Source organism: Nyctereutes procyonoides, unplaced genomic scaffold (genome assembly GCF_905146905.1).
Source record: "Nyctereutes procyonoides isolate TBG_1078 unplaced genomic scaffold, NYPRO_anot_genome, whole genome shotgun sequence".
Classification (NCBI taxonomy): Eukaryota; Metazoa; Chordata; class Mammalia; order Carnivora; family Canidae; genus Nyctereutes; species Nyctereutes procyonoides.
Window position 1 is genome coordinate 24,647,273 of NW_026575139.1, and position 17,306 is coordinate 24,664,578.

Genomic DNA, 17,306 nt, shown 5'->3' on the forward strand with positions numbered 1-17,306 from the left:
TTTAAAAAGAATGGTACGTCTGTATATACTTATATAGAAAGACCAAGACAAATTAGCTAGAAAAGGCTTATCCAGATAATAATATGACCCTTTTTTTTTTTTTTTTTTGCTTCATTATCTTGTTTTAAAGGATACACAAAGATCACTTTTCCTGATTTTGATGTCTATGTGGAAGGGCTATACAACGTGCTGGTTACATTTCTCTGTTCCTTTTCACAGCAAAACTTCATCAAAAAGTTGTCTCCATCTGCTGTTCTATATTTCATTTCTTATTACTTTGCTCCAAACTGGCTTGTGCCCTTCAGCTCTAAAACTCAACTGATTATTGATCAATCACCAATGATCTCCAAGTTGCCAAATCTAATCTAATAGCCATTTCTCTGCTCCCAATTTACTTGCATTCTCTATATCATTTAACAATTGACTACTCTTTACTTCTTGAAACATTTACCTCTACCTGAATTTCTAAATTTTGGAGTCTTGCGTCTTAGTATCATTTCTAATGTAAATGGTCCCTCACTGACTTTCTCATTGTTTAGTCTCAAACTAGACTCCTCCAATTTTTTCTGAGTCAGTAAATGGCACCATACATGTGGAGTGCTTATGGCCAAAACCCTGAAGATTCACTTTTGATTCATTCCATCCACTCCTGGACCCTCTAAATCTAATCCACTAAAAAGTCCCACAGATTCCTGGGGCATCTGGGTGGCTCAGTCAGTTAAGTGTTTTCGGCTCATGTTATGATCTCAGGGTAGTGAGATTGAGCCCTGAGTCGGGCTCTGTGCTCAGCAGGGAGTCTGCTTGAGATCTCTCTTTGCCCCTCCTCCTGCCCTGTGCTTACTCTCTCACATAAAAAAATACATCTTAAAAAAAAAAAAAGGCATTCCATAGATTCTCTTCAATACTCTACTTTGCACCTGGCTATTCTGCCCCATGACGAAACAGTACAAGTGGCAACTTAAAACTCCGTTAAGGTTGACAGCATGCTAGCCATGATATTCTTTTTTTTTTTTTTTAAGATTTTATTTATTTATTCATGAGAGACAGAGAGAGAGAGAGGCAGAGACACAGGCAGAGGGAGAAGCAGGCTCCATGCAGGGAGCCTGATGTGGGACTTGATCCTGGGTCTCCAGGATCATGCCCTGCGCAGAAGGCAGGCGCTAAACCACTGAGCCACCCAGGGATTCCCTAGCCATGAGATTCTGTTCTCCATTTTTTAAATTATCTATACATTTTATTTTATTTTATTTTATTTTTAAATTTTATTTATTTATGATAGTCACACACAGAGAGAGAGAGGCAGAGACACAGGCAGAGGGAGAAGGAGGCTCCATGCACCAGGAGCCCGACGTGGGATTCAATCCCGGGTCTCCAGGATCGCGCCCTGGGCCAAAGGCAGGCGCCAAACCACTGTGCCACCCAGGGATCCCTATCTATACATTTTAATCTGATAATTTATATGGTCTGACTCCTTTTTTGATTTGTAATATGATACAGTATAAACTAAATCACTCTAAAAATACCATTCATGTTCTTATCTGCCTATAACTTTCTAAAACCAGATGGCTAAAGAAGCCCTTTATCTACTGGCAATTACTGACAAAGTCTCTTACCCTCTTCTTCCCAGGTTCAGAGGCACGAGTGTCATAATCATCAGGGAGCTGTAGGTAATCTTCCATTCTGCTGGCAATTGCCTCCCAGTCACGTTTCCTTTTAGTACCAGTTCTCAAGCCATCCAACTTGTCTGAGGGACAAACACAGAGCCGCAGCATTAAGGAAGAGTGTGAGTTTGCACACAACACACAAACAAAGGAAAAGAAGTCTGGAACACTGTCAGAGGGCACATCCACATTTTTGAGAGCAGCATCACTTGCAGATCGAAACTATCTTCTTGGTTGAGATAGTATCAAGTTCTGTGCAATTTCCATTATTTATTTGGTGTTCATACTGGCAGGCATTACATTACGATGTTGGTTTAAGGAACAAATACAGGCAGAGCAAGAAAAGTCACTTGTCTCCTGGCCTCCCGCCCCCACCCTCCCACCCCCAAATCACACTTCAGCTCTCATGTTCTGAAGGAAAATGCGAAGACGGGTTTTTCTAAAAACTACTTCTTCCACTCTTTTTCTTTAACACAATATTAACATCACCCATTTGATTTGCAATCATGTGTGATACTGTGTCATATGAAAGGTAGGCAGTACCAACAACTTAATGAACCAAGCTAATATTTAAAACGGTTTTACATTAACAGTTCCTTGGGATTTTGACCACTGTGTGAGGATTCGCCATAAGTTAAGGTTTCTGAGTAAACCGTACAAATCACCACATTCTTTGGTTACACTACGAAGTGCTACTGACCATTCTGAGGCTAAAAGCTAGCCAGCAAAAGTGACCAGACCTAAATTTTCTTTCTGAATCCTCAATCTGAGAGGGCTAGGCTTTCCAAGGGCCCCAAATCATAACCAATTAAATGAACAGAGATTGCAGATTCAGAAATTATAAGACATGAGTTTAGGTGTCTTCAAGAACACATGATGAAAATGTGCAGTCATTTTTATTGGTCGTTAATACTGATTTTTAATTCTCTATTTTTATTCTCATGTGAAATATGAGTTACACTGAAGCATTAAATTATTGAATCATCTGTGATTATATACACACACTATTATTAAGCAAGTCAATAAAAGAAAAGCCAAAAATGTCAGAAATACACAATAACCACACTTCATTAAACTCCATAAAGGGTGCAGAGTGCATATAATAAAAATCTGTTAGGCACCAAGTTGGAGAGAAATTGATATGAAAAGAAAAGTACAATGGAAGCAGTGGCAGGAGAGAGGGTGAGTTTATGCTTCAAATGTAAAAGATTCACACACAGCTAACTGTACCATACCAAATAGGCTTAAAAAAAACCAGTAAGATTTCACATACTTGGCAAAATTTTTATTTCCTAAAACCCTCCCCCATAAAAGCAATAGTATTGAAAAATCTGCAAGGCACACTACAACACTTTACAAAACTCAATAAATTTTTATCATATCACTTTGGAAAAATTTTTAACATGGATGAGTTCAATAGAAACAGTTGCCTAATCTCTGTAAACCACATGCTGTACCAAATGGCTTTATCTTTGTGTGTATGACAGGCCGTATTATACAGATTCTTAAATAAGTGATCCCTTGATTGCATAGGGACACAGATGATGGTATTAGAAAACCAATGAAGTCCCACAAACAATAAAACTGTTCTAGTTCAACAGTATACAGTATTACTAGAAGAGTAGGAAGCTCTAACACACTTATTAAATAAACCTCAAGGGATTTCCAAACTTAAGATCAACTTTGACATTAACATACTTCAAAGGAAAAAAATTCATATCTGAACTCCAAGAAGAGAGCATAGCCAAGGCAGCAATGCAGAAGGGCAAGTATGAAAACTGCAAGAACTTTTCCTCAAACACTGGGTATGTGACAGGAGTCCCATATTTGCAACATGGAAGATCAGAAGAACATGTACTTCTAGTCTGAACACCCTTGTTTGTAATGTTTAATTTGAAATTTCATTGTACACAGCATGTTTAAAGCTTCCTTCTTGGGGCTGAAGAAAGGTTCATACCTCTTCCACATGGCATCCTGGAAACCCAAACACACAGATGTATGGCATAAGGTGAGGGAAGAGGAATCTGGGGTGTTAATTACAGAAGGCGGCTGGTGTCCCATACACCCACACTAATGATTTTCAGAGGTTTGAATTTCAAAAGATGAGGTTTTAAGATGAAGATGAAGGTTTAAATATCCAACTTGGCAGGTCACAGAATTTCCCACATCTTCAGAACAGTAAATATTATTATAGCACAACAGAAAATTTTTGTAGATACATCTATGCATTTTCTAAACATAAATGGTGTTTCTGAAAATTTGTTCATGGTAAACATATAAGGGTTACGTGCCTATATGAATAATAACTTCATTCCAACTGTGAAGAGATGAAATTGCCTGACATGTAGAAGGCCAATATACAATAACCAATAATCAGAGACAATGACAGATGAGAAAAGCAAAGTACTTGGTATGGAGAAATCTAAATTAGGATAGCAGTCTCAAACCTTCTTTTGGTTTCTCAAATTGTGAGAATTTCTCACAATTTGAGAAACCAAAATCGTATCATCAGAATTTAAGTAGCTTCAATACTGAAACCCAGCGTCTGATGTGGCATGTAACACCTACCCTAGTATTAGGGTGCCTGTGTCCCAGCTGAAAAGGAGCCAGTCAGGGGCAACTGAAATGGGCCACAGGCAGTCTTTAACAACTCCACAGCACCCATGTCAGATGTATTTCAGGCAAGTTTTGAATCTCTCTAAAATTACACCACTTCCAATTTAACACTCAAACATTGGCTGAAGTGCATACTGTACTTAATGAACACAGATCAAGAATCTGCAATGGGATTTAACCAGCTGCATGAAAGGTAAATGAGTAATTTCTCACAGGCAGACTCATTTGTGAATCAAAATTCCCCAGGTACACATTTAGCTCTTCTGGCTCAATGTGTGACTTAGATAAAGCTTAGTATGTTTTCATCTAGCATAATCGTGTTACCAAAAGTAATTTAAGAATGTTGGTAAAGTACTAGAAAAATTAATTGTATTTGGTAATGAAATCTATCGAATTTGTTATCATAAGGAAAGCACCATAGACTAATTCTCAGATGAAGGGCCTTATGTTTTAGGGAAGAATCTTCTTCTCATTTGGCTCCACGGACCAATCTGAAAGAAGCAAGCACTTTCAAGAATGCTCACACTCAATTTGCCTTCCTCCACAAATAGATTAGCTCTCAAGATAACACAGTGGTGCAAGATGTCCGTCATTAAATGAAACATCACTGTCACTTATTAAAACAACAGCAGCAGTGGCAAACATGGTGGGGTTTATTTTCTAGGTTCATTACTAGACCTTCAGTGTCTTTAACTGAAATGGTTTATTTACCAAATCCATTTCTGGAATTAATTGCCTAATGCTTTAAGATGGATTGAATTTGTATAAAATGTGTTTTCTGAGAAGCAAATGGTAGACAGGACAAATTTTTTTTCAGAAATCAGTACCAAGTTTAATAACATATTTTCTTGAATATTCATCACAGCTAAATTTCCTTTCTCTTTTGAAATTAGAAAGAAAAATAGAAATTGGACTGGCTCAAGTTTAAAAATTATTATTGTAGATCACATATTACACGATACCTATGAACATTACATGCTTAGCTAAAATACCGATCATTTTTATAATCCTCTTGATCTGTATTTATGATCTCTTTTTGCCCCAAAAGATAATTGCTATTTAGAGAACCAGAAGAGGGAAATGATCTTACAGTCTTACAGGTTATTCTCAAGGTACAGTACAGAGCTTCAAACAGACTTAATCTAATATCAAAATAAGCAGATCTAAAGCCTTATTATTTAAAAAGTAATTTGTGATTATTATTTTCCTACATATTTAATGGCATTGAAACGTTTATAAATGCTTTAAAAGTTTAGAGGAAGAGATCATTGACTAAGATTTCCCAAAGAAAGAAGACCAGTTTAAGAATATGTCAGTAACCACATACAATTTTCACATGTCATACACTAGGAAAAAACCCTAGACTTTATATCAAAGCACCTATCCCTATTAATAATACAGTAATACTAAAGTTTATGGAACTACTTTACATAGGACCTAGTGGACATCAATTGCTAACATGATCAGTTGGGCAAAATAAAAGGCAGAACTTATGCAACTTATGTAAAATGTACTCCTCTTACATCAGAAACACAAAGGATCCCAAACAGTGAAGCAGCTAAATGACTCAGATGTGTTCTATAAACTTAAGATATTTAGATGGTTACTTCAGTCTTGGAGTAACAGTACGATACCAGGAAAAGAAATGCAGAGACTGACAGTTAAATTTCATACATTAGTAAGGTCAATTTTCCAGGAAGTCCTTATCTCATTTTCTTAGATTATTTATTAATACATCTTAATGTGATAAATGATTTTTTTTAAGTGAGGTGAAAAAAAAGTTTTGCAATTATTACCATGAAATATTGGAAGAAAATCACTGGATATATATGATTTTCTGCTTGACAGACAACCTCACATTAGGCAACTCCAACTTTTGGGTTAGATAGTAATTTTAACCAGTTTATCTTGTAATCAACCTGCCACTAAAAATAAACCTAAGGAAAGAATCTTACAAAGCAGGCTCCTTAAAAACCTGAATTACATATCTACCTCCCCCAATCCAGAAACTCTTATTATATAAGAAAAATAACTGCCTTTTAATGAATATTTGAATGTTTAAACTTCAATATTTATTATTATTACTACTCTTGTTACCCAAAATATTCATAATCAGGTTCAACTTTGGACTGCCATTAAATATTCTTTTTTTTTTGCCATTAAATATTCTTTTAAAAAAGCAGAAATCTCATCATCTCTAACATTTCTGATTAATATAACAATGGATTTTAGAAGTGACAGTATTTTATTGCTAAATTCATCATACTTCTGCTTACTCTAAAACTTTGAAGTGGTAGTAAAGGCAATTCTTCTAAATACTCTTCTTTCACCCTGTCACAAGATGTAACTAGTTAAACTGAAAGCTTGCTAAGGATGTATTAAGGTAGGCCAAAAATCTTGATTTAAAGCAGAAATTTGGGGAAATTTGTTCTTCTTAAAGCAGAAAGATCTATGACCATTACCATCAGGTATCACATATAAAAACAGGAAAAAGGAGATACCCACCTAGCTTGGCCTCAGATGTGTCCATCTCCCATTTGCTTTTCGGAATGTAACCCTAAATCGCACACAGAGAGAAGCTCGAAGGGTTAGAAAGAGACACATACATGCATATCACTGTTGAACTGGAAAAGCATTAAAACTGGGAACGGATTCAGTTTCCACTCACTAGTTATATATATATCCTTAGGGAAAACACAGTCTCTTTACCTCTGAAGAAACTGAATTACCCAATTCACCAACTTCACTGCCCAGATTTCAGAGTAGTCACTTCAAAACACTATTGTGAAGGCGCTTTGAGGCAGCTACAGTTCAGGACACACAGTTGTAGTCCGAACAACAGCTGGATAGGAAATATGGTGAGGATGTACGGTGGTTACTGTGCTAGTATTAATATCATTCAGAGTAGCAGAGTAGTTATTTGTAATAACTAGCTAGCTTGTTTTCTAAGTACAACTTCGATTCTCAAGTGATAGTAGACAAAGAGTGTTCTTCAAGACAGTTACTTTATATTGCAGCGTAATTTTAAGTACTCAAAAGAAAGAAGAAAACATGGTATTGCTGAACACAACTATGAAGTTCCAACTTATTTAAAAATGACTCAACCCATTTACCAGTTAGATCTTACAAAGGCTGGTTTTTACTGAATCAGTATGAGAGCATTTCTTTTTCATCGGTTGGAACCTAGATTATTATTTCCAATGTCTTTTAAAATGACATTTTCCTATTATTCGAAAACCAGAAATCTCCACAGGCAATTTACATTTTATTTAATAAAATAACTGGGTGGTTTATTTCAAACAAAGTCCCGTAAGATTTTCAAATTTCCCAATGTACCTATTTAACTATGTAGTAATACTTTTCCACTTATTCACCTAGCAAGTGTACGGTTATGATTCCTCTTTTCCTTCATTTGGACTCTGTTGTTAGACCCTAACATACAGAACTTTAACATTAGGGCTTATTATATAAACAGATTCATCAAAGGTGTCAGCATCTTCTTTTCAGAATTAATATCTCTACATAGAGAATATTCAAGTCCAAGGAACAGACTGACACAAAGGTAAGTTGGCAAGTATGCTGAATGTATGATAACAATAGCTGCTGTGTAAGAGTACTGGAGCATCATAGTTCTTCCAGGAAACCTACAGATTTTGTACATTTCTAGTTTTTAGGCCAGACTAATTATTCACTTTCAACTTATTAGTACTTGAAGTTATAAATCATACCATCTTTCCCAAATACATTTCTACAACAAACCAAGACAAAGCTATGCTGAAGTGATGGTGCTAAAAGTACTCATGAAATTTGCACAAGTGATATCTCGAAAATCATCTGAAAACCTTAAGCATCACTAGAATAACATATTTATAAATTCTGAATCATATCTATTTGGTTCACTGAAGCACTAAAGAAAGAAAAATATCATACCAATGATCCCCCAGAAGGATTCTCTTAACCAAGAAAAGTTTGGATTTCGCCCAGTTGCAGTGATCAGTACAAAGTAGAAAATGCAAAGTTTATTAAGAATTCCATTAAAATGGTCTGAATGACATGAGACTTGCTCTTAACCCTTTGGTTAAAATTCTCCAAGAATCTTTTACTCTTGGAATAGAACCCAATAGTAGAAGATCTGGATTCTGCATTTTTGAATGGGTTAAGAGAAGTTTTATAACATAAAGATAAGCAGAATGAGTATATTAATTTCCTCCTGCTGGAACCACCCTGTTCTTCCTTAAAACTGTGTATCTTCTCCCTGGTTAAAATGTTAGGCCACTTGGAAATAAAAGAGAGAGTCCAGCAGGGTAGAGTTCTATGGCTTCCTTGACATGTTTCTGATGTAATAATAGAGTATTACAGTGTGTTTCACTTTTCAAAGTAAGTAGTACATTCAATTAAAAGTTCCGAGCTTTGACCTACACCTAAACGAGTCAGATGTTATGAATCATAGCCTGAAATCTCCACAAAAGGAAGACGGAGCTTCAGAAAGCTAACATTACAGACTTCTCACGTGATCATTTTCTAGTACACACGCTGCAAGTAGCTAAAGAGGTCATTAGCCATATTCCAGAACAGCGTGGACCTTTAAATGAACTTCCTACCTACGTTTTAAATCATATATGTCAAAAGACAACCTAATTAAGAAAAATAATTTGTTTAAAGAAAAAAACATACTGAGACTCAAATGCAATTAACTTTAAAGCTTATTTTTTAATCCACATATGAAATCTAAGAATGTAGAGGTTGACACCATCTCTATGTACACACAGTTTCTTTCTTTTCAGAGTCCTCTATATCACACATGGGTTTGATGGGACCACTCCTTAGAGAGTCTGTATTCTCTAGGGATAGGAATCAGGGTTCTCGCTTTGTACATTTCCAGAAGAATATGAGAAGCAGCTTTATAAAGGGCCGAAGTATTAAATAAACCAAATAATACTTTAAATTAAAAAAGCAACACTGTTTCAAGGCATTGCTAATCTCTGTGCCTCATTAGCAAACACTGAAAAGTAACATAACTCTACAGGTCGCATATTTTTCAATGACAGGGTAAGGCAAACATCTCTACAGAGGTGTGATCAAAAGCATTTACAGTAGGTACACGGGAACTTTGAACTCACACTACGGAAGCCTCTCATCAGCTTAAACAAAATGCATTGCCTACACACTCAATTCATTTTCCCCATCACTTAACAGGATAAAATGCAGAACAAATCCAGCAGTCAGTGGCAACCCTCTGCCTCCTCATTCTAGAAGTTCTTCTGCCTCAGTGACAGAACTCAATTTTGAAATCTTGTAGCAAAGAAGAGACAATTATGCATATGTTGGGTAGGTTGTACCACATATCTGCTGGAATGTAAGAATGCCCTCTCATAGATCATTGATTTTCTTAAAAAGTATACTCCCCTAAAGCCACCCACAAGTAGATGAGTGAGTACAAGGGTATGTTTCTTAGTATTCTTAAAATTTTCTTGTAACAACACAGTAGAGGGTCCTTTTGGTCAGAGGGAAAAGAAAAAGTATCCAAAAGTCTCCTTGAAGATGATTATGGAAACTTTTACCATTAAGGTGCAAATCAACAGTAGTAATCTGACCATAGATCTGAGATTAAACCCTTAAAAATTTCAATAGAGACACTTTGTTCAAAGTGGTTGGTCTGTCTCCTACCAGTTCGCTTTCCTCTTCCTCTGCATCTTTCTTTTCTTCCTTCTGTTCTTCGATATTTGCATCAAAATCTTCCATCTCTACCTACACCATCCCAATTAAAGAAAAAGAAAAAAGATGAGTTAACATTTAGGAAAATGTTGAGTCCCTCACTGAAATCTGAAATGAGCACAGTTGCCCAGAGCAAGACAGCACAAACTCACTGTTACATTCTAAGTAATTTTTAAACCCTAAACTTTGAAACAGAACTTGTAAAAGAATGATATTCCTGTCTTTCATTTGCCTGGGATATCCATCTTTATAATTCCCTATGAAGTTGAGTATAATTATCCATGCTAAGTTGACAATTACCTGTTTTGAATGCCTATGATTACTAGAATTTCATTTTAAAACCTTTAGCAAGTATTTTTTCCAATCAAGTAAAACACGTGTTTGTTTTTTTTTTTTTTTTTTTTTTTTGGTAAAACATGTATATGATTCACATTTCAAGATGTAAGAAAGGGTATAGTGAAAAAATAAGATGATAGTAGCTTGGCCCAGAATGGTAGCAATGCAAATAGAGAGTAGATAGATTAAAGAAGTATTTATAAGGTAAAATTGACAAAACTTGTAGACTGACTACATGGTGAAGAGATAAAGTTGAAGGTTGGTATAACACAGAATCAAAAGCAAAGGATAACAGAGAGTTGAGTCAAGGTTTCAGCAATCAAGTGATTTGTGGGTTCAGTTACTAAGAGAATACCAGAAGAGGAGCAGGTTTGTATGAATTATATAGTGGATAGGTTGAATTTGAGATGTACTCAAGTAACAAGTTTTTGGTAGAGAATTTGGAAAGTAAGGGTAGAGTTTTAAAAATCACCCATAATCCCTCCACTAAGATATAATTAGTGTTGTACTGATAAAAATTATTTGATTCTTCACAATTTATTATTAAAGGCACATATGTGGTGATCCAAGCTACCAGAAAGATCTATATCAAATGTGCAGAATGACAAGATCCTAAGATAGATGGAGCCCCAAAGAACTCCAAAATTTTAGGACTGAGTAGCAAGAAAAGCCAGCAAAGGAGACTGAAAGTGATGGCCAGAGAAGCAAGAGGAAAATCAGAAGGTGGACTTGCAGTAGCCAAAAGGAAAACGCTGTCAAAAGGTGGACATGAGGGCAGCCTGGGTGACTCAGTGGTTTAGCACTACCTTCAGCCCAGGGCATGATCCTGGAGACCCTGGATCGAGTCTCATGTCGGGCTCCCTGCATGGAGCCTGCTTTTCCCTCTGCCTGTGTCTCTGCCTCTCTCTCTCTTTCATGAATAAATAAATAAATAAAATAAAATAAAAAAAGGTGGACATGGTCAATTAAGTTCTATGTGGCTGCAAAATTAAGCAACAGAAATGAAGATTATCTACTGTCATGAATCTTTGCTGAGAGTGTCTGGAGAATGGCTGGAGCAGAAACCAGAGGAAATGAGTTGAGGAATGGCATTGGGAGGTAAAAATACATAAAAACACAATGACAACATTAATAGGAGCTCAAACCAAATGGAAGTACACAACTGATTAAAAGAGAAAAATCTCTACTTTTCCATGATAAAGATTTACTTCCACCAAATTAATAACTGATTTAGGCAAAATTATCAATGAGTGAAAACTTAAGAAACAAGATATTAACAAAGTTTCTCCCTACAGATTATTACAAAGGATAAAGGTAGAAAAATTTGATGGATACCACCTGAACTAAGTGATCAACATTTGAACCACCAGGAATGAAATAAATTGACATCATATGGTTCTGATATGATGCACTAAAGACCCAACATCACTATGTAGCATTCCTGGTAATGTTTAACCTGAAACTAATCATGTGGAAACAACCAGACAAACCCAAATTGAATTGTATTCTACAAAACAACTGGCCTACGCTCTTCAAAACTTCTTTGTCTTTCCTGACAATGACATGGCTGAGAAAGTTCTTTTTTATATTAAACGGCTATATCCTGGATTTTTAAAAATTGCTGTAAGGCACATTAAGAGAACATTTGGTGAAATGTGAATATGGACTATATGAGATAATTCAGGAAATTTGTACTACTTAATATAATACTTTATCAATGTTAAATTTCCTGAATTTGATAATTGGGACTTCTAGTTTTGTAAGAGAATACCCTTGTTCTTGGGGAGATACATACTGTAATACTGTATTAGAGGTGAAGGGTTAAGGGTTATGAAGTTTACAACTTAACTTTCACATGGTTCCACAGTAGTAGTAATAAGAAGACATATATATCTATCTCACATCCATCAAAATCCTAGAGGAGAACACAGGCAACAACCTCTGTGACCTCAGCCACAGAAACTTCTTACTGGACATGTCTCCAAAGGCAAGAGAAACAAAGCCAAAGATGAACTATTGAGACTTCATCAAGATAAAAATCTTCTGCACAGCAAAGGAAATGGTCAACAAAAACAAAGACAACTGACAGAATGGAAGAAGATACATGCAAATATCTTTTTTTAAGATTTTATTTATTTATTCAGGAGAAATACAGAGAGAAAGGCAGAGACATAGGCAGAGGGAGAAGCAGGCTCCCTGTGGGAAGCCTGATGTGGGACTTGATCCTAGGACCTGAACCAGGGATCACGACCTGAACCAAAGGCAACGCTCAACCACTGAGCCACCCAGGTGCCCTGATATCTGCAAATGTCTTATCAGGAAAAGGCCTAGTATCCAAAATCTGTAAAGAACTTACCAAACTCAACACCCAAAGAACAAATAATCCAATTAAGAAATGGGGAGAAGACATGAATACACATTTCTCCAAAGAAGACATACAAATGGCCAACAGACACACGAAAAAAACGTCACTTGGCATCAGTGAAATACAAATCAAAACCACAATGAGATACCACCTCACGCTGGTCAGAATGTCTAAAACAAACAAGTCAGGAAATGACAGATGTTGGTAAGGATACAGAGAAAGGGGAATCCTCTTACACTGTAGGTGGGAATGCAAGCTGGTACAGCCACTTTGGAAAACAGTATGGAGGTTCCTCAAGAAGTTGAAAATAGAGCTACCCTATAACCTGGCACTTGCACTACTAGCTATTTACTCTAAAGATACAAAAGTAGTGACCTGAAAGGGCACTTTAACCCCAATGTTTATAGCAGCAATGTCCACAATAGCCATACTGTGAAAAGAGCCCAGATGTCCATTGACAGATAAATGAATAAAGATGTCATACGTGTATATACACTGGGCTATTACTCCGCCATCAAAAAACTCTGAAATCTTGCCATTTGCAACAACATGGAACTAGAGGGTATTATGCTAAGTGAAATAAGTCAATCAGAGAAAGACAATTATTATATGATTCCAGTCATATGTGGAATTTAAGAAACAAAACAGAGGAGCACAGAGGAAGGGAGGGAAAAATAAAACAAGATGAAATCAGAGATGCAGACAAACCATAAGAGACTCTTGATCATAGGAGACAGACTGGGGGTTGCTGGAGGGGAGGAGGATAATGGGGGACATAGTAATTGACTGATGGACATTAAGGAGGGCACGTGATGTAATGAGCACTGAGTGTTACATTAGACTGATGAATCACTGAACTCTACCTCTGAAACTCACAATACAATGTTAATTAATTGAATTTAAATTTTAAAAAGATATATATCTATATAGAGAAAAATGTGGCAGAATATTAACAATCAAAATCTCAGTGAAAGTTCTAGAGGTGTTCTTATATGATTCATGCAACTTTTCTGTAGTTAAAAATTTTTTCCAAATAAAAAAGGTTAAAAAAAAAAAGGTCCCTTTTGCACTGGTTCAAGGCAAAGGACACTTACCTCTTCAATAGCAGCATCTTGCAGCAGGGAACGAATGTCTAGACGCATCATATGACGAGGTGCAGTTTCCCAGTGGTCAGCCATCTATTGAGAGATTTAGGAGGTCAAGTTATCACAGGAAACTATTCAAAGAAAGACCACATGAGCACCTAAGAAAAATTTAACCAATACTGTGAAGTCTAACAGGCCAGTTCCTGGAAGAATTAGGCCACATCTCCTTCACTTAGATACAAAGGATAATACACATTTACTAAAGAAGGTAGAAAAGACTTTCTGAAAGTAAAGGGGATAAACAACTTCCATACAACAGTGATCATACAGACAAAATGAAGTTTAGAATACAACACCTCCTATGTTTCCAAAAATCACCTTATTTATTTCCTTCAGTTTTCTTCCATGAATATTTCTCTTGCCACAGGTCTGGTTATCTGCACTCATTTCAGCTAAATATACCTAAAAAAGAATGAATAGTGATTAAGCAAACAAATGCAACACTTACATGATAACATAAAGTACTCTAAGGTTCTTTTACCTCAAATCCCTTGGTTTTTGCTGCACTCCAAAACTGGTCAAAATGTCTAACTCTGTCATTGATGGCATCCAGGATGATAAAGGGGAAAAAGCCATCATCCAGAGTCTTTTTGAAAGTTTTGAACATGCTGGTGCGGTAGGTCTCTTCCATCTCGGCTTCGTATTCATATTCCATGACCTAAGATACCCCAAAAGAGATATGGAGTAAGCAAAAACAAAGAACCATCCTAAACCTCTTCTCTTGTTAGCTTCTGGACAGACACAACTTTGTAGCGTTTCCTCCGCATCTAATTACTAAAGTTTGTATTCAAAAAAGAGAAGTCTTTGTCTTCAAAAAAAGCCACATTTCTGGGATCCCTGGGTGGCGCAGCAGTTTGGCGCCTGCCTTTGGCCCAGGGCACGATCCTGGAGACCCAGGATCGAATCCCACATCGGGCTCCCGGTGCATGGAGCCTGCTTCTCCCTCTGCCTGAGTCTCTGCCTCTCTCTCTCTCTCTGTATCATAAAAAAAAAAAAAAAAAAGCCACATTTCTCTCTGAACATGTTTTCCTTTCAGTACTATTAATGAATCAGGATGTAACCTGAGAGGAATATGCCATACCTTCTTTTTCACTTTCTTTCCAGAATCTGGGTCTTTTTCTTCTTTCTCCACTTCAGTGATGAAGTAATCATCTAAGCTTAGAACTCTGGGTGCAGGTCCTCCAAACTCTACCTCTTTATCCTATAAATCATGCAGCCAAAGTGTTAAAAAGAATTCACAGAATAAATTAATGAATGCTCATACCAAAGCTCCTTCTCATGACTAAATAATATGCAATCTTCTGGTGGTTTCAACTCAAGCAGAGGCAAAAATATTTGTCTACGCAGAACAAAATGTTTATGGAAAAGAATCTACCACATGGGTCAACAAGGATAGATCAAATGGGAAATACCTGTATCAATATCACACTGCTTGCTAAGAAGACAAGTGGCTAACAAAAGCAACTGATTTTTTTTTTGGCTTTCCCATACTCACTCGAATAAGTTTTGCAACATGTGTCTTTCCACTGCCAGGCAATCCTCTCATTATAACAACAATCTGAAACACAGTGAAAAACCAAAAAAAATCAATTAGAGATTTTTTTACAATGAGATCTTACAATTAAGTGACCTATCGTTCTCTAGGATACACCATATGATGGGTCATGAAATAAACCTTAATAAATCTGAAAGGACAGAAATAATACAAAGTATGTCTCTGGCCACAGTGGAATGAAATTAGAAATTAAAGTAAGAAAAAAACTGAGAAATTCACAAGTCTATGGAAATTAAACACCATATTCTTAAATAACCAATGGGTCAAAGAAGAAATTTAAATATCAGAAAATACTTTGATATAAATAAAAATACCAAAACTTACGGGATGCAGTGAAAAGCAGTACTTATAAGGAAGTTTATAGCTGTAAGTGCCTATATTAATAAGAAGATCTCAAATCAATAACCTAACTTTCCAATTTCAGACACTGGAAAAAGAAGAACAAACTAAACCTGAAGTAAGCAGAAAAAAGGAAATGATATTAGAGAAGTCAATAAAATAGACAATTGAAAAACATTAAAAAAAAAAAATCAATGGAGCCAAAAGCTGGTTCTTTGAAAAGATCAAAAAAACTGAACATACCTTCAGCTAGACTGACTAAGAAAAAAGAGAAAAGATTCAAATGATCAGAATCAGAAATGAAGGATGGGACACAATTGCCTGCTTTATAGAAATAAAAAATGGTTATAAAATGGACACCTTAGATGAAATGGGCAAATTCCTAGAAAGAGACAAAGACATTTTCAGTTGAAAGTGACTGGAGAAAAAATAAACAATCTGAAATAGACCCATGACAAGTGAAGAGACTGAATTAGTAATTAAAAACTACCTGCAAAGAAAAGCTCAGAGGCCCAGATAGTTTCATCACTAAATTCCAACAAACATTTAAAGAACCCTTTAAAAACTCTTCCAAAAAACAGAATAGGAAGGAACTCCTTACTCATTTTGTGAGGCTAGCATCTCAAATCACACAAATACTCTAAAACCAAAATAAAAAAAAAATAATAATACTCTAAAACCAAAACCAGACAAAAACATCGCAAAAAAACAAACAAAAAAACTATAGATTATTCCTTATGAATACAGATGCAAAACTCTCCAATAAAATACTGGCAAAGGGAATCCAGCAACATATAAAAAGAATTATATACCATGACTAAATGGGATTTAACCCAGGGATGCAAATTAACATCCAAAAATCAATTACTTGGGGGATCCCTGAGTGGCTCAGCAGTTTAGTGTCTGCTTTCGGCCCAGGGCGTGATCCTGGAGTCCTGGGATTGAGTCCCGCATCAGGCTCCTGCATGGAGCCTGCTTCTCCCTCTGCCTGTGTCTCTGCCTCTCTCTCTCTCTCTCTCATGAATAAATAAAATCTTTTTTTTAATAAATAAAATCTTAAAAAAAATCAATTACTCTAATCAATACATCATTATCAATACGATGATAAAAAATCACATGCAAAATAATAAAATCACACACAGTAAAAACAAAAATCACAAAAATCTCAAATGCAGGAAAAGCATTCAACAAAATCCAACAATCCAATCCAAGCAATCCAAAATCCAAAATCCAATCCAATCATTCCATGATAAAAAAAATTCAACAAACTAGGAATGGAAGGGAACCTGATAAAGGGTATCTACTGAAAACCCACAGCTAACATTATACTTAATGGTGAAATAACTAAAATATTCTCTCTAAGATCAAGAATAAACAAGGATGTTCACTCTCACCACATTTATTCAACACTGTACTGGAGGTTCTAGCCAGGGCAACTAAGCAAAAGAGAGAGAGAGAGAGAGAGAGAAATAAAAAGCATTCAGGTTAGAAAGGAAGAAGTAAAACCTCTATCTGCAAATCACATGATCTTGTATACAGAAAATCCTAGGGAATCCACTACAAAATTAATTATA

General features: G+C 36.0%; 1 protein-coding gene across 4 annotated transcripts in view; it reads right to left on the bottom strand.

Moving 5' to 3' along the window:
- Positions 1 to 17,306, bottom strand: part of YLPM1 (YLP motif containing 1) — a 76,921-nt gene that overhangs the window by 11,640 nt on the left and 47,975 nt on the right. For 3 of the 4 annotated variants that reach the window (XM_055304078.1, XM_055304077.1, XM_055304079.1), the window contains 8 exons: positions 15,334 to 15,396; positions 14,920 to 15,039; positions 14,320 to 14,496; positions 14,157 to 14,240; positions 13,788 to 13,871; positions 9,945 to 10,025; positions 6,783 to 6,834; positions 1,614 to 1,744 (listed from right to left, as the gene is read on the bottom strand). In XM_055304078.1, coding sequence (XP_055160053.1) covers positions 1,614 to 1,744; positions 6,783 to 6,834; positions 9,945 to 10,025; positions 13,788 to 13,871; positions 14,157 to 14,240; positions 14,320 to 14,496; positions 14,920 to 15,039; positions 15,334 to 15,396 — 792 coding nt within the window. The remainder of the gene's footprint in view (positions 1 to 1,613; positions 1,745 to 6,782; positions 6,835 to 9,944; positions 10,026 to 13,787; positions 13,872 to 14,156; positions 14,241 to 14,319; positions 14,497 to 14,919; positions 15,040 to 15,333; positions 15,397 to 17,306) is intronic. The other variant, XR_008661658.1, reaches the window with a different exon arrangement.